Source organism: Podarcis gaigeae (genome assembly GCF_964106915.1).
Source record: "Podarcis gaigeae genome assembly, chromosome: 15".
Classification (NCBI taxonomy): Eukaryota; Metazoa; Chordata; class Lepidosauria; order Squamata; family Lacertidae; genus Podarcis; species Podarcis gaigeae.
In genome coordinates, this window is record NC_139692.1 from 32178075 (window position 1) to 32204108 (window position 26034).

The 26034-nt window shown below is 48.3% G+C and overlaps 2 protein-coding genes across 2 annotated transcripts in view; one reads left to right on the top strand and one right to left on the bottom strand.

Moving 5' to 3' along the window:
- The window catches only part of SRRM3 (serine/arginine repetitive matrix 3), a 103664-nt gene that overhangs the window by 16638 nt on the left and 60992 nt on the right, over positions 1-26034 (top strand). The window contains exon 2 of the mRNA XM_083715363.1: positions 15894-16014. The gene's annotated coding sequence lies outside the window, so the exon portion shown is untranslated. The remainder of the gene's footprint in view (positions 1-15893; positions 16015-26034) is intronic.
- On the bottom strand, positions 17865-25890 carry LOC310832562 (kelch-like protein 25). Its single transcript, XM_083714546.1, has 5 exons — positions 25762-25890; positions 23393-23508; positions 21821-21899; positions 20094-20321; positions 17865-19389 (listed from the first exon to the last, which is right to left on the bottom strand). The coding sequence occupies exons 2-5, from the start codon at positions 23484-23486 to the stop codon at positions 17928-17930; spliced, it is 1863 nt and encodes a 620-aa protein (XP_083570672.1). The 5' UTR covers positions 23487-23508; positions 25762-25890; the 3' UTR covers positions 17865-17927.

A 26034-nucleotide genomic window follows, 5' to 3' on the forward strand; every position in this document is an offset into this window, starting at 1 on the left:
CATGCCTGATCTACGCTGTTTAACCTCTAGCCCTATGTGGAGATGCTGGGGATTGAATCTAGGACGTTCTGCATGCAAAGCTGGTGCTCTCTGTCACTGAGCTGTGGCCCTTCACCTCACCTGCAATACCTCAGTTCCCATCTCAGCGTGCACTGGGGCAGCCCCATTTCTTCCATCGTGCCATGGTTGTTGTCCACCTGAGATGGCATCTATTATTTTGCTCTGCATTCACCCAACATCTGGAGCTTTAGAAACCAAGGGAATGTGATGGGTTTTGTGATGTAGCAGCAGCAACAAAACAGGCTGGAGGCTGTATGATACATTAGATGCACACACTTTTATTATTATTGAGGTCGTAGTTTCATTTCATTTCATACCTGGCCTGCACCTTGAGATCTTTCATCTTGCAAGGTTCTCGTAGGGATATCATGCGGAGGGCGAGAAGTGAGTACAGTCTTGCCTTGGTTCTCACACCTAATCCGTTCCAGGAGTCTGTTCGACTCCCAAAACAGTTTGAAAACCAAGGAGGTGCAGCTTCCGATTGGCTGTGGGAGCTTCCTGAACTCAAGCAAAAGCTATGTTCAGGACATTCGGCTTCCGAAAAACATTCACAAACCGGAAAACTTACTTCTGGGTTTGCGGCGTTCAGGAGCCAATTTGTTTGACAACTAAGCCGTTCAGGAACCAAGGTACCACTGTACACCACTTTGAGCTCCTTGAAGAATAGCCCCTTTTGGGATTCCTGCAAAGGTCACACACACACACACACCGAAGTGACATTTGCTTGCCCTGGTTTGAGGTGCTGTGTGTGGTGGGAAAGATGGCAAAGTATGCCATTAGAAACTCAGAATTCCAGGGCTCCCATGACATCTCTGCAAATTTAAAGCAGCTTCAGATGAGTCCAAGAGGCGGCTCATTCTGTTCCTCTTCCTTTTCCACCCATCCACCCTCCCAAACTCTGACTAATGGGAATGTCAGGGCATGGAGGGAGAGGAGGAATTGCATCTCCTATTAGATTGATTGGCACCCATCACTGGTTGCTAAGCAACCTGGTTGCGGGTTCACCCGACTGTCTCTAAATGGGCTTAGGAGCCAGGGTGAGGGGCATGAATTGTGGGTATATATATCTATACACACACACACACACACACAGAGAGAGAGAGAGAGAGAGAGAGAGAGAGAGAGAGGAAGATGAACAAACACACACAGGAGGATGCTTTCCCTGGTCCAGCAATGAGGCAGTTGCTAAGCAACAGGACTCCTTCCTGACTTTCCTTCCGCAGAATCCACAAGCATATATTTTTGGAAACAGCGGGGGGGGGGGTATTATATAATTGAGGTGGGAGGAGGAAGTTAATTTAAACCACATCTGTTGGCCGTAGATTTGGCAAGAAGTCCAGGCCCAGGTCAGCAGAGTCCTCGATAGGCAGTTCCAAGTGAGATCTTATCTTACTTGGGATGCTGTCTAAACTCTGTTGAGAGGAGTAAAGAGGTTAAATCCCCTGCTCAGAGTGGGGTCACCAACATGTGCCCCAACTAATTTCCCTGGTTTATTATTATTATTTAATTCCAGCCTCTCTCTCCTTGTTCCAGCTGTGCATCTCCATTAACAAAAGTACAACATGGGTCTCCCTCTCATCACCACCTTTGAAAAGGGCGACATGTTTGATGATGTTTGTTTTTGAGGACAATTTTGTCATCATAACAGGCTGTGGATGTGCTCTGGTCCTGCAGAAGCACTACAGCACCACTTTAAACAGTTATGGCTTCCCCCAAATAATCTTGGGTGGCTGAGAGTTGCTAGGAAACCCCTACAGAGCTACAATTCCCACAGTGGTTTAACAGTCCATGCCTTTTCCCAGGGAACTCTGAGAATTGTTATTCTGTGAGGAGAAAACAGGAGTCTCCTTATGACACTCAGCACCCTTAACAAACTACATTAGAGGGAAGTGAGTATAAAAATGAATATATTGGACAAAATAACACAGAGAGAAAAAGCATTATATCAGAGAATAATGCTGGCACAAATGTGTACATTAGTCAAAACTGCATATAACAATGTTGTTTATTAAGGGAAACTTTGCACCAAAGTGCTGATGGATTTTCATGAGGATTATTGTAATGAAAATTCACAAATTGCTGTGGGAAATTGAATTTAAGAATGGGAAAAATGAGAAGCAGGGAGTTGAAATTGACCCTTTTATCCATCTATGTGGATGAAGAATTACTATTAAACTCGTGGTGAATATGTGCTATGGGACCTCTCCACTCCTTAGTGGATGAATATATAACTCATTGACTTTTCTTGCGCTGCTTAAAAAGGATCCCTTTGCATACAGGTATATCATTTTCTTTGCGTCCAAGATCTCTTCGGCCACAGCTTGCAAAGGGAATCTCATTTGCTCGGTGTAGGAAGCACACCGATGTGGGGTGGCTGTTGTGGAGGGAGGCAGCCAATGAAACCTTCAAGTAGCTTATCTCCACATTGCCACACAGAGGGATCCACCAGCATTTTCCGGATTTAGACACACTTAGGTCAGTGCTAAATTGGCAGCAGAGCAGAAAGGCATTTGCAAATCCAGAGGGAAAGGTCAGGTACGACATCAGCAGCAGTGGGGCGGGAGAATGCGGTTGGGTTAACCCAGAAATGTGAACCACACAGGCTCTGGAGCATGCTGTAAAGGAGGTCAGAATGAAGGAAGGAGAAGACACATCTGCCTCCACACACACACACACACACACACACACACAGAGAGAGAGAGAGAGAGAGAGAGAGAGAACATTGCACCCTCCAGCATTTGGCAGATGAAAATGGGGACATGCTTCTCATTCTTTCCATTTCTGATGTTCAGGCTGTGCATGCCATTCATTTTGTAATCAGAATGACACCACCCAAGTCCAAGGGGTGGGAAATCAGGGTCCCCCCACAATAGCCCAAATGAGGATGGAGCAGGAGTGGATCCAGCTGGACTACTGTGGACAGTTCTGATCACCTCGGAAAGGACATTGCAGAGTTGGAAAAGGTTCAGAAAAGGGCCACCAAAATAATCAAGGCAATGGAGTGACCTCCCTCTATGAGGAAAGGTTGCAGGGCTTTTTGTTGAGAGAAAAGGCACGTGAGAGGTGTCATGATAGAAGTTTACAAAATTAGGCATGGCATGGAGAAAGTGGATAGAGGACAGTTTTTCTGCCCCTCTCATAACACTTGAACATATGGACATGCCATGAAGCTGAATGTTGGGAGATTCAGGACAGAGGAAAAACCATCCTTCATCATGCAGCACATCATTAAACTTTGGAACTCACTTCTTCAGGAGGCAGTGTTGGCCCCCAACCTGGATGGCTTTGAAAAAGGATTAGACAAATTCATGGAGGAGAAGGAGGCCGTCAATGGCTACTAGCCCTGTTGGCTATTCTATGCCTCAACGGTTGGAGGCAGTAATGCTGGAAGGGGAGAGTGCCCTTGTGTTTGGGTCCTGCTCGTGGGTTTCCCAGCAGAGGCATCTGGTTGGCTGCTGAGAGAACAGGATGCTGGGCTAGATGGGTCATTGGCCTGATCCAAGAGGCTCTTATGTACTGGTATAGGCACGTTGCCAAGTGGGAGCTCTCCGTGGTTCTGAAACAACCAACCTGTCTCACCCTGTGAACTTTTGCATTGGACCAGAGCAGGCCAGTTAAGTCTGGGTTCTCTCTGACTGTATAGATTGCACCCGATCATGGCAAAACGTACCAGATTGCCTTGCCCCATATATGCCCACACAACGACTTTGATTGGCAGAATGAGCGCTTCTTAAGATCATTGCTACTGAATGTACATTCTGCTGCAAGCCACTGCTAACTGTGGCTCCCAGACATGTGTGCATGTAGATCCCACATTTTTTCATACACAGACTATGTCACACTTGACAATTCCAAGTAAACACTTAGAGAATACACGCCCCTCCCCAAACACAGAAGAAACAGTCCGAGAAACTGAAGCACCCTCCAAACATGTGAATTGACCTCCAGTGTCTGAAAGAGGGCAGAACTGTGATTTACCCCATTAGTTGCCTTTGAGGACGAGGCAGCTCAAGATGGATCAGCGCCACGCTTATTAAAAGAGCTGCATGAATGATTAATAACTCTCCGGAAAGCGAGATGTTGTCCAGACAAAGCTGTGCCTTTCAGCTGAGATACAGCCTCGCGTCAGCTGGATATCTGAGACGCTGCCTCCTCTGCCCTCGCCGGAGCATCGCCATCCTCGGGCTCTTCTCTAACTGTGCCACTTCCAGCTGGAGTGGCATTGTGCGGGCCCACATACTGTTCTTTTAAGCCATGGTAGGGGACCCCTTTTCAGCCAGAGGGCCACATGTGCTCAGGGGCCAACTTTACAGGGACAACATGCAGGTGGTGAGCAAGCTCCCAGGTGGGGCAGGGTGAGAGAGGAAGGCAGGTGCCTCACAGAGTGGTTTGTCATGCCACTTTGTGAAGCACCTCTCCCTTCCATTAAACAGCTCACCTGGCCACCTGACACCCATGCCGCTCACTCACCAGCCTGCCAACATGCTGCAGTTTTCATGGCCCCCTGTTGGCAGTGGGGCAAACTGCAGTGTGACAACAGCCTTATATTCTTATGTACAGTATATAGGAATAGATAGAGATAGATAGATATAAATAACTTTACATACTTTAACCTATTGTAAACTGCTTCAAGCTCTCCAGATAGTAATACTTAGTTTACTTAATTATTAAATTTATATGCCAAGTTGTTTCTCCACCTGTTTTTGCCTTGGCCCTGCCCACCATTGCTTCTGGCCTCTTCCACCCTTGCACCAATATATGATTCCTACCTTTGTGCTCTGAAAATCACCTTCCAAATTTTCAAGGTCAGAATTCTCCATGGATGATTTCTCAACTGAATTGTTGAGACCAAGTGAATGCTAGCAGCCACCTGGGAAATTCTGGACCCCCCCCCCCTTTTTGGTGGCCACCAAAAACAGAGGCCTGTACCTAGAGTAGACCTGTTGAAATTTGTGAATGTGACTAACTTAAATCAATTAATTCCAGTAGTTCCAAGTATTTATTTCTTTCATAAAATTTATACACTGCTTGGTTTAAGAAATCCACACACCTCAAAGTGGTTTACAGGGAGAACAAAGCAATATAATTATCAGTAAGAACTGTTAAAACAACTAATTGCACCATTCAAAAAATAAAATAGGTGATAAACTAAGAACAGATTAAAACATATAGTGACATTCTGCATGTCTGGGCAGGCTTGTTTAAGCAAATCTGTTTTTAGCAGGCACCAAAAAGAGCACAGAGAAGGTGCTTTCGCAGTATCAATAGCCAGGGTTTTCCAAAGTGTAGGTGCTGCCACATCAAAAGATCAATTTCTTACAGTTGTGCAGTGGGTGTTATGGGGCATCTGTAACAGTGCTGGTTTTGCAGTTCGAAGTGGTTGACTGGGCATATGTGGGGTTAGGCCACCTCTCAGGTAAACTGGTCCTAGGTTGTTAAGGGACCTTACTTGGATACAACCCAGAGGAAGGGGGCAAGTGGGGGGGTGTCCTGTGCCAATTTCTTTTCTTTAATCATGTATTATTATTTTTTTAAAAAAACAAACCATAAACTGGGAGGGGGGGACCCACAATCCTGTACTCCCATTTTTATTTGCTTGCACAAGTTCAGCTGCAATCCAGAGGAGCTTTGATCTTAATTATATTTCCTCTGCCAAACAAAGTATGACATTAAAGGAATGTGGGAGGGGGGAGAAACCCCTTTGTAGCATCTAGCTATTCCTCTTCTCGCCCAAGATTATTGTCATCAGGTGGATTTTGATGCCTAATGAGATGGCAAAGCCACCGTCTCTCTTTTTTTCTCCTTCTGGAGGCCGATTATAGGGGAGGGCCGCTAATGTTTTTGAGCCAGTGGGCACCAGTAAAATTGCAGTCTATTGTTTCTTTACACACAGAGACCTAGATTACATCCCCCTAAGTTAGCAATGGGAGGAAACAGGCACCCCCACCCCCATTTTCAGCTATCAGCTACCCTAGAGGTAGCTCTTCCAGATGGTGCTGGAGTCCAATTCCCATCACTCTCAGCCAACATAGCCCACAAAGAGGGGCTGATGGGAGTTGTAGTCCAACATCTGGAGCACACCACACTGGCTACCCTTGACCCAGCCATTCAGGAGGCTTCAGGAAGATCCAGCTCTTGGGAGCAAATGAGCCCATCTCTAAAACAAAAGAGGCAGTTGAGTTTTCACAGCAATCACTTCTAAATTGGCCATAAAGGTAAAGGTAAAGGGACCCCTGACTATTAGGTCCAGTCAGCGCCGACTCTGGGGTTGTGGCGCTCATCTCGCTTTACTGGCCGAGGGAGCTGGTGTACAGCTTCCGGGTCATGTGGCCAGCATGACTAAGCCACTTCTGGCGAACCAGAGCAGCACACAGAAATGCCGTTTACCTTCCCACCGGAGCGGTACCTATTTATTTAATTGCACTCTGATGTGCTTTCGAACTGCTAGTTTTTCAGGGTCCCTAAATTCTTAGCTTTGAAGCGTACAGAGCAACCCCTCCTCCTTCTTTCCACACATCTTCTCCAGAGTGACCCCAGGAGCCTGTCCTCAGTGGCCAACTTACCTCCTTTCACTCTGGCTCCAATCAGCACAAAGGGTGAGAAGACTTCTTAGTGGCTCCCACTGTTAAATGATGGAGACGTCAAAAAGCTGCCTTCCTTTGCTGAATTACACTGCTCAAACAAAGTAAGCTTGAGATAAAGGATTATGAGCTCAGTTCAAATGCCTAGACTCAGAATGTGCTCAGAGGCACTCTTGCTCTTTAATTCTACTTGTACATCCTTTGCATCTGGCCTTGCTTGGTAGATCTTGGGGTTCCAAGAAAATAGATCTGACCAACTGGATGTCTGTCCTGCTTTAAGACATCTAGTCTAAACACTTCCATCCCTGATGGTCCGCAAGTTCTCTTAAATCAGCATTTTAATTTTTTTCTTGCTGAGATTTGCTCCCATCCTTAGTTGTTCATAACGCTGGAAATTTTGCTCTGCCGAGCTCAGAGGGGGCTGGGGGAGGGGGCAGAAAGAGATTGCTGAATGCCACCGAAATGCTGTGCTGAAGTCACATCTTTCTGATGCCCTGTTTTGGAGAGGGGGCTGCAAAGCGAATGTTTGGCTCTTGGAATGAATGTAGTTTAGTTTCTTATTTATATCCTTTTGTGTTGAAAGAATAAGCAGAAGAGCCTGCAGAACAGTGGAGCAGCTTGCAGGACAGCAGGGGTACCATGACCAAGAGAGGGGTAGAGCTAGTAAGCATAAACAGCAGAGCAGTCAAGGAGTGTGTGGTTAGGAGATAACGGTAAAGGTAAAGGACTCCTGGACAGTTAAGTCCAGTCAAAGGTGACTATGAGGTACGGCACTCATCTCACTTTCAGGCTGAGGGAGCCGGTGTTTGTCCATAGACCTTTCCGGGTCATGTGTGCAGCATGACTAAACCGCTCCTGGCACAATGGAACACCGTGATGTAAGCCAGAATGCATGGAAACGCCGTTCACCTTTCCGCCACAGTGGTACCTATTTATCTATTTGCACTGGCATGCTTTCGAACTGCTAGGTTGGCAGGAACTGGAACAGAGCAACGGCAGCTCACTCCATCACGGGGATTCCATCCACTGCCCTTCTGATTGGCAAGCCCAAGAGGCTCAGTGGTTTAGACCACAGCACCACCCGTGTCCCTGTGGTTAGGAGTCCCTTTTGGTTCAGCTTTTGAGCCAAAGAATCTATGGTGTGCTTTGAAGGAGTGTCTGATCTGTAGGTTATCTGCATTGCGTTATTAGTCCGAGGAGTGGAAAGCCATTCAGTTTGCTGAAAAGGTGGATCGAATAAAATCCTTAAGTGTCCCTTGGCCGGCCGGCCTCTGACATTTTTTACTGAATTGTATTTCTGGGATAATGTGAGTCTGGGGGCATCTCTGGGAATGTTTGGGGGGTGGGGGGCAGGGCTAACTTCCCTCCAGCCACCTCTCAGGGAGATGCTGAGTCCCCTGCGGCCATCCTGGTGGCAGGATGGCTGGTCAGATGGACAGGTGATTGGCAGATCCCAGACTCCCCAGGGAACGGCGGGTGGAAGGAATGAGTTGCTAAATAATTCAGGCAGTGTTCCTGCCTCCCTTGACGCCCCTTTTGTTAACAAACATCATCATCCCTTCCGGAAAAAAACCAAACCTAAGCATGTAAGCGAGGAGACAAAGGAGAGATGTATATTACCATCTGCCAAATTAGACTATCTGTAACCCTTGTTTTGCACTGAGAAGGGCAGTCCCAGGGAGAGAGGAGGGGGGAGAGACTCCTTTTCATGGTAGCACCAACCAAGGTAATTGGGTGGGGGAGCCAAAACATCAAGGAACCAATCTGTATATGTGGACTGTACCATTTTCAGGCAGCAGGTGGGAGGTCAAAAGAATCCTATGCAAAGCCCTGCTTTATCAAATCAGAGAATCGTAGAGTTGGAAGCGAAGAAGAAGAAGAAGAGTAGTTTGGATTTGATATCCCGCTTTATCACTACCCTAAGGAGCCTCAAAGCGGCTAACATTCTCCTTTCCCTTCCTCCCCCACAACAAACACTCTGTGAGGTGAGTGAGGCTGAGAGACCTCAGAGAAGTGTGACTGGCCCAAGGTCACCCAGCAGCTGCATGTGGAGGAGCGGGGAAGCGAACCCGGTTCCCCAGATTACGAGACTACCGCTCTTAACCACTACACCACGCTGGCTCTCAGACCCTAGAGAATCATCTAGTCCAATCCCCTGCATTGCAGGGATATGTAGCAATGGCCCATCTAGTTCCTAGGTGTCCTGCTGAACATCAGAATTTTTCCAGGAAGCCCACAAAGAAGTATTGAAGGGAATAAGCCTCCCCTTGCTGTTTTGCCATCCGGCACTGAAAGCTAGACTGCCTATCAGCATGGAGGTTCTGCTTCACCAACAGAGCTTGCAGCCTTTGCATTCCGATCCTCCATCCATTTGTAAAAGATGCTGCAGTCGCATCCTGAACCTTCAGTCTTTCAGGGGGCTGGGCTGCAGGGCTTCTGAAGACCTCTTCCAGCTTGACAATTCTTTTCGAAGTTGTGAAGTGTGGGTAGGGCTGTAGCCCAGTGGTAGAGAATCTGCCTTGGATGCGGAAGTTTCCAGGTTCAAGCCTCAGCACCTCCAGGTAGGACTGAGAAAGAACCCTGCTTGAAACCCAGGAGAACCGCTGCCAGTCTGTGCAGCCAGTACTGAGCTAAAGGACCCAATGACCCGACTCAGCATGAGGTAGCTCCTATGATTTGTCAAAATCTTTTTGACTAACAAGCCTTTCCTCTGGTTAAAAAGGCAGGTGAGGCAAATCAATGTTCTTCGATCGCTCAGTGGCCCCTTAATGCAGCAACCTCTTTCCAGCCAGACCCTGGCAAGGCGGGTGTGTATGTAGAGAGAGAGAAATATTTTGCTTTCCCTGAAATTAGCTTCTGGAGAAGAAAAGCCCACGTCCGCCAGTGCCAAAGAAAGCCAAGCCCCTTCCTTGGCTTTTGAGGACAGGAGGAAACCACATTCATCAGTGATTAACTAGGTTTCCCATTGAATAAGCCGCGGTGCCCTGCCCGGTCGTGCCCCAGGTGTCTGCCTTGCTAATCGGCTTATTGAGAGAGAGCAGCGCTTGTGCTTTGATGCTAATGCAGGCAAGTGGAGCGTTATCAGGCGTCCCGGATTCCACCTTGGCCGGCTGCTGCGGGAGATGCTGCCTCCTGTTTTGCCTCGCTGCCAACCTCATGTTTCGCCAGTTAGAAGAAATCGCCTTCTGGAAAAATAAGATGGGCCTTCCCCTTCTCTATTTTTTCCCCTCCTTTAAAAACTAGAACCAGCATAAGAACATAAGGAGAGTCTGCTGGATCAGGCCCACCTAGCCCTGCCAAAAGCCCTGTGGGGAAAAGGGGACATCCTGTTTTTTCATGGCCATTTAGGGTGTCGCTATCTCTCACACTCACATCCTGCACTCTCGCCACACACAAAAACTCACACACTCGTTTTTGGGCGCCGTGCAATATATTGCCCTGAAAATAGTGCTTTTGGGGGGGGGGGATGAGAGTAAGGTGCGGGTTAAGTGACTTGCCTGGGAGAACATCCCAGAAGATCCTGGTTTGGGGCCTGAAGGAACCTCAAGAGACAACTGTGTGAAACAGGGTGGCTTTTGGTCTGATCTTGCAGAGCTCTTCTGATAGTCTCACTAGAACCAAGAGAATGCAGCTTCAAATCACATCAGGGGCATTTTAGATGGCCGGCGGATGGCCATCACGTCACCCAAGTCCTCTGTTCCCCAGTGGCTGCTCCTGGGGGAAATGGCTCGCTCGTGTTTACATGGCAGAAGGAAAAGCTGGAGTCGTAAGATTGGTGGGAGCATCGGGGCACAGCGAGTCCCCTCCGCCAGGCCCAAAGCAGACGCTTGACTTTTAAAACAGGGAATTCTGAAGCTGTTTTCCCCCAAAGCTGCTGGTGCTTGGACAAATGGGTCAGTTAAGAAAGAGAAAGTCGGAGATCACGATAATTGCTGCATTTTAGATGCTTTTCTTGCTCGCTCGATTGAAACTGCTTGAGGGGCGCTGCAGATGGTGGTGGAGGAGGATAAATGGGTTGGCTTAATTAGATTTATGGCTCATCCTGTTCCCAAAGACTGGGGGCAGATGTAATCACCCTTGTATTCAAAACAAGGGGTGGATCACTCCCCACACCTTCCATATTGTATCAAGGAGAAATGGCTGTGCTTGGGTCCAAGCCGGGGTCCTTGATGTAACTCTCCAGTAAGAACATAAGAAGAGACCTCCTGGATCAGGCCAATGGACCATCTAATCTAATTCTCACAGGGCCAAACTAGATGCCCCTAAGGGAGGTCGTCAAGGAGGACCTGAGCACAAGAGCCCTTGTGGTTTCCAGCAACCGCCATTCACAAGCATTGTTGCCTCCAACTGTGGAGGCAGAGCAGAGCCATCGTGGTTAGTAGCCATTGACAGTCCTCTCCACTGAATCTGTCTAATCTTCTTTTGAAGCCATCAAGGTTGGTGGCCACCACGTCCTCCCTTGGGAGGGGGGTCCATAGTTTATCTCTGTGCTGTGTGAAGAAGGATTTTCTTCTTCATCTTTCTTGAATCTTCCAACATCCATCTTCATTGGATGTCCACGAGTTCTAGCGTTAGGAGAGGGAAATTGTTTCTTTCTAAACTTTCTTTATGCCCTCCATAATGTTATAAGCCACTATCATGTCACTTCTTTCTCGTCTTTAAACTCCAACATCCCAAATGCTGTAGCCTTTCCTCATAGGGGAGTGCTCCCCATCTGGACTTTAAGCTGCAATCATGGACACTCTTGCAAGGGAGAAAACCTCCTTGATCTCTCTGGGACTTACTTCTAATAAATAAGCTTTGATTGCTTGGATTCACTCCCTTGCTGTCCAGGAGAGCTGTCCAAGGTTCTGAAAAGCTCTTGTGCAGAGGTGGAGAACCTTGAGTTTGTGGGTGAATGAGGCCCTCCAGGCTTCTCTGTCTGGCCCTCAGAACTCTCTCTAGGCCATGCCCTTCACAAGCTCTGTTTCACACCCATGAGTGTTTCTGCCCAGCTGGAATGTGTCCCTGAATTCTGATAATACCTCGTTTGCCTGGAGGGGTATCTCAGCATCTCTAGAAACTAGCTTACCATAGAACAGTGAAATTTGCATTCGTTGATCCACCCATTTTTGCCTTGGGTTCTATCAACCACTGATATGTGGCCCTCGGAAGGTTCTACAGAAGGCAATGTGGCCCTTGGGCTGAGAAAGGTTCTAGTGAGAACATCAGAAGAGCTCTGCAGGATCAGACCAAAGGCCACCCTGCTTCACACAGTTGTCTCCTGAGGTTCCTTCTCCTCATCATGGCTAATGGCCCAGTTGTGGATTTATCAAATCCTTTCTTAAAGTCATGTGGCAATGAGCTCCACAAGTTACTTGTGCACTTAGTGAAGTAGTCCTTCCTTTTATTGACCCATCACTTCCATTGGGTTGCTTCCGCTGCCACTTTTCTGGCAGTACCAGCCCAGGAATAAAAACAGCAATTACAGCAACAAAGACTAAGCTGTATTATAAATGGCAGCTATACCTCAGTTCAGCTGATACCAGCAGTTTTTGGTGCCTTCTCTTTTTGACTTTTTCTACCTCAGCTAGCTGTTTATTAGAAGAACTTGTCTCTGAGTTTGCTTATTTCTTCCTCACCCCCATCTATTGTCCTTTCATGTCATGGCTTTTTAGAGTGTAACCCTGAGCACAGAGACTCTCCTCTCTCTCTTTTTTTAATGACTTGCAAGTGACTCTGTAGGATAGCGATGGGAAATCATTAAGCAAACGAGCACATTCTCCCTGCAGTCTCCCTGCAGAGCACCTGTTCCTGCCACCTGCAGATCACCTGTGCAGCTTAAAATCTCTTTCCACCTGTGCAGCTTAAAATCAAACCATGTGGGCAAAAGAAGAGTGCTTTGTGAGGCCTGACAATCAACTGATCCTTGGTGCTTGCAAAGTGCAGGCTTTTGCAGACACCGACAACCAGCTGACTGCTGACATCCTGCAACTCTAGCCTGGATGGACAGCAGATTCTATCTATCTATCTATCTATCTATCTATCTATCTATCTATCTATCATCTATCATCTATCTATCTATCTTTCTATCACATTTATAACCCACTTTTCCTCCAAGGATCTCAAGGTGGTGCCTATGGTTCTCCTCCTCCTCCTGGTTCTTCTTACAACAACCCTGTGAGGTAGGTTAGGCTGAGGGACAGTGACTGGCCCAAGATCACCTAGCAAGTGTCATCATGACCAAGTGGGAATTTGAACCCTGGTCTCCCAGGTCCTCATCCATCACTAAAACCACACTGGCTCTCGGTCAGGGGTGTCAACTTGAATAAAATATTGAGGGGCCCAGGTAAGCTCAACCCTGCATAATCAGTCACAAGACACAGTGTTCACACACCATTTGAATGGCAGTGTCCATCAACTTTGGGGGCCCCCATTCCCTTCAATATTTTTTGTGGGGAGCAAAGGGACCTCGGCCCTTAGGAGTTGGCTCCTATGCTCTCAGCAACTTGGGAGGAGCCCACCCAAATAACCAGTTCATTCAAATGCACTTGCGTTCTGACTTTTTTGCCATTCAGCATTGCACATTCTGAATCTGAGGGGTGATGCTGGAGGTGGGGGAAATTCCCCTTGAGGGGGTGATGACACTGGGGAAATTTGGAGACCTGAGACCTAATTTGACCCACCTCTGAAAATCTCCATTGCCAACCCCCCCTCTTTTAGATGGGGCAGGGGGACAAGGCAGCTCTTACTCTCTCCAGAATGGTGTCTTTCAAGGGCTTATGCTCTGCTAGGATTATAGTTGGCGAATCTGCTAGGGCTGAGCCTCTGAGCTTTTGTGTGTGTGTGTGTGTGTGTGTGTGTGTGTGTGTGTGTAGCAGCTATTTATAATAGGATTGTTCTATGCTGCGTAGCCATCTCTTTACACCCCCCCTCCCATCGCCCGGCACCACATCCATGCCTCCTGTGTAATGCACCAGCTTTTATTAGCTATTAGTCCTATTACTCATGTCTGTGACTTTATTTCATCCTGCCTCTTTCCCTCGCATTGTACTTGGCTTGCCTATAAAATGCCCCTGACTGAGATTCTGAAAAGGAGAAAAGGGATCAGAAAGCCCAAAGTGGGCACCGTGGGGAGTAGGGGCAGCGAAGCCCATTAGTGGTGCTGTTTTCCAGGATCCCTCCCACAAGTCTGCCAGAAATTCAGATTATTTTTAAAACGGTGGCTGTGGATTGGAGGGAGGCTAATTGTTTTTCCCAGCCCGTGGTTTCTTTCTTCTTCTTAAAAAAATAAAAAATAAAAATCAACTAGCTCTGGGACTCAGGTCGGCCTGTAGGTCAGACGCTCTCATCTCATTTTGGTTCCTCGGTCAAGAGATGAAAGTGACAGGGAGTCTGGCTGCACCACGAGATAGACAGATCCATCAGTTTAGCTTATGCATTTCTCCAGTCTTAAACATCTCCTGGAAATTCATCAGCATCCGTTCACATTTCCCTTAATATGCATGTTCATACACAGTCTTGCCTAACATATACAGTGGTACCTCGGGTTACATACACTTCAGGTTACATACACTTCAGGTTACAGACTCTGCTAACCCAGAAATAGTACCTTGGGTTAAGAACTTTGCTTCAGGATGAGAACAGAAATTGTGTGGTGGCAGCACAGCAGCAGGAGGCCCCATTAGCTAAAGTGGTGCTTCAGGTTAAGAACAGTTTCAGGTTAAGAATGGACCTCCGGAATGAATTAAGTACTTAACCCGAGGTACCACTGTACAATAAAGGTATGTAAGGCATTTCCTCTGAATGTATTTCTGTACAGTGGTACCTTGGGTTACAGACTCTTCAGGTTACATACGCTTCAGGTTACAGACTCCGCTAACCCAGAAATAGTACCTCAGGTTAAGAACTTTGCTTCAAGGAACAAAAATCATGTGGTGGCACGGTGGCAGCTGGAGGCCCCATTAGCTAAAGTAGTAGCTCAGGTTAAGAACGGTTTCAGGTTAAGAACAGACCTCCAGAACGAATTACGGTAAGTTCTTAACCTGAGGTGCCACTGTATAGCATTTTGTTATTGTGATCACCATAGTCATTCTTTATTGTGTTTATTAGAGATTTCATTGAAGGTGCTGAGATTTCTTAGGAGGCCCCTCTATTCCCCTCACAGAGCTGCCATTCCCAAAGAAGTTTAACAGTCATTCTCTTTTCCCAGGGAAATCTGTGAATTGTAGTTCCATGAGAGGAACAGGCAGTGCTTTTTTTCTGGGGGGACACAGGGGTACGCATACCCCCAAACATTTTGTGAATCTAAGTTTGGCCTCATTGAGGGGCAGTATTTCAATAGGAATAGGAAAATGAGAGTACCCCTAAACATTTTTTTAATAAAAAAAGCACTGGAAATAGGGGTCTCCTAACTCTCAGCACCTTTCATGAGCTCCAGCTCCCAGAATCCTTTGGGGGAAGCCATGACTGTTCAAAGTGGTATCATAGAGCCTTCAATGTATGGTGCAAATGTGGCCTATGTCTACTCTGGGAAGGATTAACACAAAAAATGACTTTGAGGGCACAATCTTATCCCCAATTGCTACACACACACACAGGCTGAGGTGAAAGGTGAGAGGGTGGGTATGTTGATGTGCCATCAGGCCTGGATTGGGCGTGATGTCATCATGTGACATTGGTGGGGCTGGCGTGGGAGTCAGTGGGATTCTGGGCCAGCTCTGTCCCTCCCAGAATCAACCACCAGAATGTCTTATTTGGGGCTCCCTATTGGTGGGGATCCTGCAGGTGGGTACTTCTACCTGCCCATATATTTGGTAGGAAGCAAAGGGAGGTCTAGCTGGCATTGTGACGTTGGCATCGGAAGCAAGGGACGAATTCAAGCTAGCACCAAGAAGATTGGTCCATCTAGAAGAAATTCTTGTAGAATGGAATGATCTACCTTCTCCCCCCCACAACACATTGCGCTGTGGGTTCTCCTGATCTCTCCCAAGCCAATTTAGGGGTGTCAGGGCAAAGAAGAGGGGGGAAGCTCTGTTGCCCTATCAGGTCCTTGTGTGGGCTTCCACTGGTGCAAGCAGTTAACTTAATCTGGTCCGCTGGTCAGTTGGAGTAGGTGGGAAACATCTCCACACAATCTACCATGCCTGGTGCAAATTGTGGTTTGGACTGCACCTCCAAATCTCTCCCTGGACTTTTCACAATTTGCCAGGTGGTTTTGGGCAGGTGTGCATGGGAATATATTTAGGTTCCTCCTTTTTCGTCCTCTCACAGGCTTTGAAGCATCAAGCAGAGGGGATCCCAGTTCCCGGAGGAAATGTGTTCTTGAGGAGAGAAGGCCTGGAGCCTGCTCAGTGACGTCCACCTAAGGGGAATGCATCCCATCTTTTGAGAGGTAAGCTTCCGGGATGACGGGACAAGGGTATTGCTGTATCTCTGTGCTAGGAAGAGGATTGGTTTGCAAGTATAAAAAACCAATGACAGTAACAGTGTGTTGCTTGAACTTCTGAATGCTTCTTTCTATAGAAAATGCACAACCAAAGCTGGGTTGAGTGGAAATCTTTCTGTCTGACAGTGGCGGAAGCTCAAACCGTGACTGCATTGAGGGCAAAGCAGGAAACTGTTGCTTTTATCTAGGCAGCATGGGAAATTTCACTCTTCCCACCTAGAAACAGTACAAAGGTAAATATGGTGCCTTTTGCTCCACCCATTTTTGCCTGCTAGCTCCTCCTACCACTGACATGCGGGCCTCAGAAGGTCACACAGAGGGAAATGTGATCCTCAGGGTGAAAAAGGTTCCTCAACCCGGTGTACTGTTTTGGGGGAAGTGAATTAGGTAGGCCCACATGAAAGAGGTTAACATCTGGTTACCGCAGCAGCCATTTTCTCTGAGATCCACCAAAGCACAGAGCTTCAGAAACAGATTATCAGTTGGCACACCTGAAGTGTGGGGGGCATATCAGTGCCTTTGCTCCTCCCTAGTAAATCTTGTATGTTTTGCTTCATTTTTTAAATTACTTTAAGCCACTTTGGGGAATACAGTTGGTACACACAGCTTAAAAGGTCAAGGTAAAGGACCCCTGACAGTTAAGTCTACTCAAAGGCGACTCTGAGGTTGCGGCGCTCATCTCACTTTACAGGCCGAGGGAGCTAGTGTTTGTCCGCAGTTTTCCAGGTCATGTGGCCAGCATGCCTAAACCACTGCAGTGGGACACCATGGCGGAAACCAGAGCGCACGGAAACACCATTTACCCTCCCACCGCAGGGTTATCTATTTATCTACTTGCACTGGCATGCTTTCGAACTGCTAGGTTGGCAGAAGCTGGGACCGAGCAGCGGGAGCTCACCCTGACGCGGGGATTCGAACCGCCAGCCTTCTGATCAGCAAGCCCAAGAGGCTCGGTGGCTTAGACCACAGTGCCACCCACGTCCCAACTTAGAAATGCTCTAAATAACTGAGGAAGTCTGTAAGTAGTCCTGTCAGGAGTGCTACAAAGTGCAACACAAAGCGGTTGTGAGGTCGACCTGCAATTGTGTGAGTGAAGGGAAATCCTGCTAGGGCCCAATGATGCGCAGTCCACAATAACGCTGGCTACTGCCTGCCTGCTAGCTGGACTCTACTGGCTCAGAATGTTCTAGGGTGCCAAAGAATGTTCACAAACATTCCAACTTCTGAGTGACATTGAAGATCAAGTCGGCTCTTGTGAGGGAAATGGGAAAGCAAGTTGGGCTGAGGTAGGAAAAGAAAGGAACTCAGAGCATCAGGGAATATTCACAAACATTCCGACGGTCGAATGACCATTTCAGGATGTCAGAAATCAGGGAAATGGAAGGTCAGTTGGGCCAAGGGAGAAAAACAAGCAAACTCAGAGAGCTTTGAGGTGTGGGTTTTGGGAGCAAAGGATCAGAGGCTTCGAGGAGTCAGGAATGAGAGACAGGTGATGAAAACACGCATTGGATAAGGGGGACCGTATCCTCTTGTCTGCAGAGGGAGCTATAGTGGTGGGTGGGTGGTGGAGCTGTGGGGCTGCCCTCCTTACTTGGCTGCTGCTGCTGCTGCTGCTGGGGTAGGACATGGCAGTGAGGAGATCAGGGCTGCCTCAGAGCTGCCCCACCATAATCCCAGAGCCGTCTAGGTAGGCTGCAGTGATGCCAGTGCTGGGACAGCTCCAGAGCTCTGCACCAGCACACTGGCCGCTACCGAAAGGTCGGTTCAGCAGTCACAACAACAGTGACAACTGGGTATTTGGCTTCAGGTCTCTCTCTTTTTAAACAAACCAATTAAAAATAACAAGGACCCAAAATGTGCTAAGTAAGGTTGGTCACTGGGCAGGGTTCCAAGCTGTCTTCCTCCTGCTCCTCCACCTCGAAGGTGGATCCCCGGTGGAAGACAGCCAGGATGTTTTTTCTCGGGACGTTGAGCGGAATGCAGCCAAAGCCAAACGCCCCATAGTGGGGGTCAGGTAAAGTTGCCCCACACTGGACCCAGTTCTGCTGGCCTGGCTCCCAGTAATGGATCGCGCTGGAATAGCGGTCGTTGCTGTCGCCCCCGAAGACATACACCCTCTTCCTCCAGCAGACGACGCCCGGGTAAGAGATGGCGATGGGGAGGAGAGGGACGGAGAGTTCTTGGTTCACCGTGCCATCGCTCAACAGGCAGACACAACGGCCGGTGAAGTACCGGGAGCCTTCGTTGCCTTCCCCGGAAAGCCCCCCGACCACAAATATGCAGTCGCCCAAGGTGACAGCGCTGGCCTCATAGAATTCAAAGGCCATGGGGACCTGGGACCAGGCGCCGGATTTGATGTCGTAAACCAGGAACCCCTTGTGAGGGACGGGAAGTTCGGCGTCATCCCTTTCCCCGCCGACGAGGTACAGTTTGCTCTTGAGTGTTACAGAGGCAAAATAAGTCAAGGCAAAGGGAAGGCTGGAGATGTCCGTCCACTCCTCGCGCTCCAAGTCATAGCTCTCGGCGCACACGAGAGTCCCGGTGCTGTCCCAGCCTCCGGCAGCGTACAGCCTTTTCTGGCATAGGAGGAAGGCATGCCACGCCCGGGCTGTGGTCATGGGAGGCAGCTTGGACCAGTGGCCCCCAAGAGTGTCGTATACCAGGAGGTTATTGGAGTAGGAGCCATCTAAATGCTGCCCGCCAGTGATGTAGAGCTTGTGGCCCAGAGAAACGCAGCTCGGCGAGGTCAGCGATTTCAGGTCGGGAAGCTGCTCCCACTGCTCAGTGGACGGGTCGAAGAAGTGGACGTGAGAATCCAGCTCCTCGTCCCCCAGGCTCATCTTGCTCCATTTGGGGAGCCCCACGCACACAACGCCCTTGTGGTACATGCCTTGTCGTAGGCCTCTGCTGGCCCACAGCCGTTCAGGGACGCTGAGTTCCTCCCACGGCAGTCGGACGCACTCATAAAACTCTTCTGTCTCAGCCCGGACCTCGGCCAGTTCCTCGGGGCTCAGGAGAGAGAGGCGGATGTGGTCCATCAGGGCTGCATGCTTCAGGAGGCGCTCGTCAGGGTTGTGGTACACCCAGCGACGCATGGCCCTGTAGATGGTCAGTTCGGAGTCCACCTCCAGGCCGTCCGAGGCAATTATGCTGACCAGGACACTGAAGTCGAGGGCAAGGAAGGCTGTGAGCTCGATGAGGTGCTCGAAATGGAAGGCAATGTAGCGCGAGGCCGGGCGGAGGAGAGGCCGGTGGTTGTGGGAATACGCCAGCACGTAAAAAGCCAAGCAGTTCTCCATGGAAATCCTCTCCATGAGGAATCTGCAAGGAGCAAAGGAGGAAAGACTTTTCTCATATATGGCATGGGGAAGAGAAAATAGGTAGACTGGGACATGCTTTTCTCCCTCTTTCATAATATCAGAACTTACAATATTAGAACATAGCAGAGCAATTGAAAGTGCTGCTTTTGACCTGCAAAGCCTTATTCCTCAAGGACTGCCTTTCTCCATATGAACTAACCTGAACCCTGCAACCATCATTTGAGGCCCTTCTTCATGTGCCCCTTCCATGGGATGGTGGCAACAGAAGAACAGGGCTTTTTCAGTGGTGGCTTCCTATTTGCGGAATGCTCTCTCCAGGGAGGTGCCATCATTACATATCTTCAGGTGCCAGACAAAAACCTTCCTTTTTAAACAGGCCTTTGGCCATTAACCCCTTAGATGGGATGTTTTAATGTATCCCACCCCCTAGTCTTACATATGGTTTTTGTTGTAAGTCATTTTTGTAAGCCACGTTGATTTGCCATGGCAAAAAACAAGGAGACTGAAGAGAACACGCTGGTTCTGAACTGGCTGTCCAACCCCACAGGGATGTATCTTTAGATGAATGGCAAAGTTGTGGCCTTTCAGCACTTTGGACTCCATCAGTGGTCAGGAGTGATGGGGAATTGTAGTCTGGAAACATGTGAAGGGCCACAGTTTCCCCTTCCCTGTTTTTGATGCACTGACCTACCCCTTCCTTGTTACCTGGTGATGATTTCCAATGCGGACATGATTTGAAGCCTGCTGGCTGCTGTGAACAGATCTTCTACATCTTCAGAGATGAGGAGCAGCTCCCCTGTATAGATGTAATCCAGGAGCCTCTGGAGGGAGGAGGCGGTCAAATCCATCAGCACAATTTCGCCCTCCCGGGATTCCTTGAAGGTGCTGGTGAACATTCGCTGGAAGTAGAGGCTGATGGAAGCCAAGACTGTTCTGGAGGGAAAGAGGAGAGATGCGCTAGGATGCATCACACACAGAGAAGAGGCGATAGAGAACATGCTTTGCACCTGGGCTGATTCTACCATTAGAAAGAGCGAGGCAGCTGCTTCAGGCAGGAGTTGCTGGGGTGGTGGCGGCAGGGACTGGCAGCAAGGATTTGAAGGGCAGGGCCATTTGTGTCATGTGTCCTCCCTCTGGTCCTGACCTAGCCAGCCACTAAGGATGCTGTCCCATCAGATGTATGAGAGTAAGAAGCTTCAACTTCCGGTCTGGTTAGCTTTCATACATGCACTGGGGTGGAGAGATCCTGCTTGCTTCAGGCAGCAAAATGTCTTGAGCAGGCATGCAGACCGTCTGGGCCAAATCCCCAGCATCTGTGGTTAAAAGGAGCTTAAGGAGCAGAGTGAGGAAAGAGGCTGACCTGCAGCTGCCTGCCAGTACGCCACCAGCCAGATGGAAGAGCGGTCTGGCTCTTTTTCTAAGGAGGTTTTGCATACTAGGGAAGCGAAGCGCAACCTTGCTTCTGTGGACATCACTTAGTATAAGGCAGCTCTCTGCAAGAAGAAGGGCTGTAGCTCAGTGGTGGAGCAACTGCTTTACATGCAAAAGGTCCCAGATTCAAGAGCCAACATCATCTCTGGTAGGGCTTGGAGAGCTCCCTGTCCGAAATCCCAGAAAGCCACTGCCAGTCAGTGTAGGCAATAGAAGGACATAAGAAGATGAGAAGAACCTGCTGGATCAGGCCCATCTAGTCAAGCATCCTGTGTTCACAGTGGCCAAGCAGATGCCTGTAGGAAACCTGCAAGCAGGACCCCAGCATGAGAATTTCCACCCCTATGGCTTCCAGCAACTTTAGCATTTGTGACTGTGGAGTCAGGGCATAGCCATTGTGGCTTGTGGACATCAATAGCCCACTCCTCCTCCATGCATTTGTCCAGTCCTCTGTTTAAGCTATCCAAATAGGTGGCCATCACTGCCTCCTGTGGCAGGTAGGTTCCATAGTTCCATAACACTGAGCTGGATTGATCAATGGTCTGACACAGCATAAGGCAGCCTCCAATTTTCTGTCCCCGCCTTGATGCAGGTCAAATCCACTTTCTGTGTGTCTCGGCCAAAGTAACTTTGCACCTCTTCTCCTAGAATGCCTTAGCATATACTCCTACAGTCATACCTCGGGTTACAGAAGCTTCAGGTTGCGGACTGCCAAAAGTACCAGAATGGGTTACTTCTGGGTTTTGGCGGCCACGCATGTGCAGAAACGCTAAATTGCGCTTTGCGCATGTGCAGAAGCACCAAATTGCAACTTGTGCGTGCGCAGATGCACCACTGCGGGTTGTGGATGCTGCAGGTTGTGAACGTGCATCCCACACGGATCACGTTCGCAACCCGAGCGTCCACTGTACTTGATAAATGGCCTCTGCCTTTTCCTTAAAGTCACTCCTGAGATGCCCCACCCCAGCAGAGCGTGGCTTGGAGTACTGCTGGCTTCTTACCTGTGGCAAGGGAACTTCCTTCCCTCGGCCACCAGGGTGACATCACAGAGCAGTTGCGTCTGGTACAGCTGCCTGATACCTGCAGGGGTGAGAGGATGACATGAGGGGGTTAAAGGAGGCCGGTGAGCAGGTTTCGCTTCAACACACCAGGTGATAGTGCAAGTACATTAAAATGTTAAGCATGAGGTTGCCGGATCAGGCCGCATTGCAATAAATAGCATAAAATCAAGAGGACAACAGAGCGCCACATAAAATTTGCATGTGCTAATTAATGCACCCAGCCCTTGCTAAAAGCAGGATTGAATTCCCCACGCAGCACCAGCTGATGTGTGGGGAACTCAAACCAGCTTGCTCGCTGTCTCCCCTGACACCAACTGTGATGGGTGGGAAGAGGCCCCTGCCTGCCTATCACCTGACATCATTGTGATGTCAGGTGACTGAGAGGCAGCGGTCCTGCCCACCTGTCAAAGTTGCTGGAGAGGGGGTGGGATAGAGAGAGAGGAAAATCTGAACCACTGGAGGAAAAAGGTTCCCCTTCTCTGCTCTATAACATAAGAAGCAATGAAAAAAGAACAGAATGTTTCAAGGAAAAGGTACAGTGTTCCTTTTCTTTATAGTTGGGCACCTATAGGAAGCTACAAAATGTTTAAGATTAGGAGGGAAGGATTCTAGGCAAACTTGCTTTCCCAGCGAGCATTGATAGTGGGGATGCTCCAGCACAAGACTCCTGCAGCCAACCCGGTTCTTCTGCTTGCTTGTCATGCAAAATCGAACACACAGGGATAGGGAAAGTCCCTGCCAAGCCTTTAATTTATTTACCACTTATTTTGTAACTTTTATAAACCACTTGATTTTTTTTTTAAAAAAAAACACCTCTTAAAGTGGTTTTAGAAAAGATGAAACCATAAAATTACCAATAAGAAAAAAGAACAACAATTGGAGACTTCCAACAAGTTAAAATAACAACAGGTTAAAAACAGATTAAAACTGGGATCAACTTTCTAAGCATGTGGACAGGCTTGCCTAAGCAAAAATGTATTTAGCAGGGGGCCAAAAGAGTACCGAAAAGAGCAATCTAGGCTTCTTGAAAAGAAACTGTCACAAATCTTCCAACATTCAGCTTGGCTGCATGTCCTTGAGTTCTACTGTTTTCAGAAAGGGATACAGACTTTTCTCTATCCACTTTCTGGGGTGCAGGGGAAAGGCACCCATGAGGGTTCAGTTCTGGGAGCCCTGGTGCTGCAAGATCTGATTCAGGGGCCTCCTGCTGGCAGCCAGCTTCAGGTTTGGCGAACCCTCCAATTGGCAGCATTGGGGAGCATAGGATCCAACTCCTAGGGGCCGAGGGGGGTTCAGCCTCTCCAATAAAATATTTGAATGGCCGCCACCCCAAAAGTTGATGGCCATTGCCGTTCAAATGGTTTGTGTGCACCGTGTCATGTGATTGGTAATGTGGGACGGGGCTTATCCCCCCAAATACTTTATTCAAGTTGGCACCCCTGTTAGGAAGCCGCTCTGGCTCCTTAGCCTGCAATTCTGTAGCTTCTGAGACTCCAGGGTCGTCACACTTACCCTGCTTGATGATGTGTTTCAAAGACAGTAGTCCGCTTTGGGGGTCATCTGACCCCAATTCTTTCTCCCTCGGAGCCTCTGTAGTCTTAGCCATTGGGGATGTCTGGCGAGGAAAGCTGTTATCCCCATGAACAAAGATACAGAATGTTAGGTCCATAATGTTGGGGTTATTCAAAGGGGTGCATTCATTTCAACCTGTTCACACAGACCTAAAAATGCAACCTGTAAAACACAGGATCATAGAATAGAATCATAGAGTTGGGTGGGACCTCAAAGGTTGTTCCTCTTGTTGTTCTGCTACTAATAATAATTGCATTTATAGCTCTTCTTTCCTCCCAAAGAAACTCAAAGAAGCTGACATGGTCCATCTAGCTTAGTATTGTCTGCACTGACTGGCAGCAGCTCACTATGGTTTCAGCCCTACCCAGAGTTTCCAGGGATTCAGCCTGGGATCATCTGTGGCAGATAAGGTACTCTACCACTAAGCTATGGGCCATTTCCCTAAGAATAAATCAAGATTTCAGTCCTCATGGTTCCGATGTAAATAGGAATGCAGGAAACTTCCTTATTTTTGGTCTCTCTAGCTCAGTATTGTCTAAAGAGCCAGTGTGGTGTAGTGGTTAAGAGCGGTAGTCTCGTAATCTGGGGAACCGGGTTCGCGTCTCCGCTCCTCCACATGCAGCTGCTGGGTGACCTTGGGCCAGTCACACTTCTCTGAAGTCTCTCAGCCCCACTCACCTCACAGAGTGTTTGTTGGGGGGGAGGAAGGGAAAGGAGATTGTTAGCCGCTTTGAAACTCCTGAAGGGGAGTGAAAAGTGGAATATCAAGTCCAAACAACAACTCTTCTTCTTCTTCTTCTTCTTCTTCTTCTTCTTCTTCTCAGTGGTAATGACTCTCTAGAGCTTCAGGCAGGGAAACATTTCTGGCCTGACCTGGAGAGATACCTGGGATTGAACCCTGGAATCTGCATGAAAAGCAGATAACCTAACCACTAAGCCATGTGGACCTTCTCATAGGAAGCTGCCTTATACTGAGCCGGATCCAATTAATCTAACTCTTCAACATTTTCATTCAGAGAGAAAGAGAGAGAGAGAGAGAGAGAGAGAGAGAGAGAGAGAGAGAGAGAGAGAGAGAGAGATGTATCTATAGGCTGTGTTTTCAGCACCACTACACAAAGCAAAACAATAACAAAGTCAAGTTAAACCCAAGCAGCTGCATTACTCCTTTTTAAAAAGCATAAAACAATCCAGAATCAGACAGCATTAGTGACACATTTTCTAAGAGGGTTTTTTTTTTTAAAAGGAAGATAGTCCTTGTCCATAAATATGCAATCCAGAGAAAAGGACAGGAAAGAGGAAATTAACTGAGGAGAGCCTTCACACTGAGAGGCAGTCTACCTTTCCACTGCCCTTATCACCCTTATTTCAAGATGGGGAAGCTGTGAGCCTGCAGGTGTCATTGGACTCCTCTCAGCAGCCCTGATAATTGAGCTTGCTGGGTGGGAATGGCATTGGTAGGGGTGAGAAACATCAGAGCTGCTGCTGCTGCTGCTGCTGCTTCTTCTTCTTCTTCTTCTTCTTCTTCTTCTTCTTCTTCTTCTTCTTCTTCTTCTTCTTCTTCTTTGCTGAGGTTGGATGGCCATCAGTCAGGGATGCTTTAGTTGCACTTCCTGCATTGCATAGGGTTTGAATAGATGACCCTTGGGGTGCCTGTCAGCAATTCTATGAGTCTATGATTATTTATTGATTTATTGATTTCCCACCCTTAACCATAAGGCCCCGGGGCGGATTGCAGCATTAAAACACAGTATTAGAAACCATTCAAAACAACGTAAAACCATAAAAACAAGGCAGGTCCTAAAAAACATACATCTCAAGTGTCAAACGATCAGGGCAAAGAAGTACAATGTCAGCATTCTCCAAAAACTGTATAATGAAGGTGTCCAGATGAACCTCTGTGGGGAGGGAGTTACACATCTTAGGGGCCACCACAGAGAAGGCCCTCTCCCCTTGGGCTGCCCCTCGCTGAGGGTGGAGGAAATTTGTCTATAGGGAAGGAGGTCCCTTTCAGATATGTCAAATGTTCCCCACTGACCCCTCCCCCCAAATGGGTGGAATGGAGGATCCAAGGGTTTCTTAAGCTGAATTAAGTATTTGTATAGTAGGATTATAAAAATAATCATATTGTGTTATCAACATACGTGATACATCACAAAGCAATTCCCAAAACTGGCAGGGTCCTTCGCTCCAAGGAGCCTAAAATTTGTGCTTTAATTGGTGGGCAGGGAGCAACTGAGGAGGGAAGGGAGAGAAGGTAAGAAAGAGGTGGTCAAATGCAGGCAGACTGTAGGCAATGAGGCCCACCATACCTGGGCCAGGGGGAGGAGTCAACAAGCCCATGGGGAAGAGAGCTAGACAGGTGAGCTGGGGAGAGCTACCTCACAGGAGTGATGAGGAAGCATCATCTCGGTTGCCCGGGTAACCAGGATTCAGTGGGCTGGGGACACATTGGCCTGGTTGCCATGGTGACAGGGGCACAGATACCTTCTACCTTTAGGCCCAGCAGAAGTGAGAGCCTTGGGTGACACCCACACTGCACAGTATCTCTTCCCAGAGTGACAGTTCCCAGCTCCTCGTGGGAG

What these genes read in the sequence shown, in the direction of transcription:
- LOC310832562 (XM_083714546.1), bottom strand. Translation starts at nt 23,486, where the DNA reads ATGGCTAAGACTACAGAGGCTCCGAGGGAGAAAGAATTGGGGTCAGAT. An exon ending in GAAACACATCATCAAGCAGG is followed by an intron (nt 21,900 to 23,392) that starts GTAAGTGTGACG and finishes TCACCCCTGCAG; the next exon opens with GTATCAGGCAGCTGTACCAG. An exon ending in GCATTGGAAATCATCACCAG is followed by an intron (nt 19,390 to 20,093) that starts GTAACAAGGAAG and finishes TGCTCCTTGCAG; the next exon opens with ATTCCTCATGGAGAGGATTT.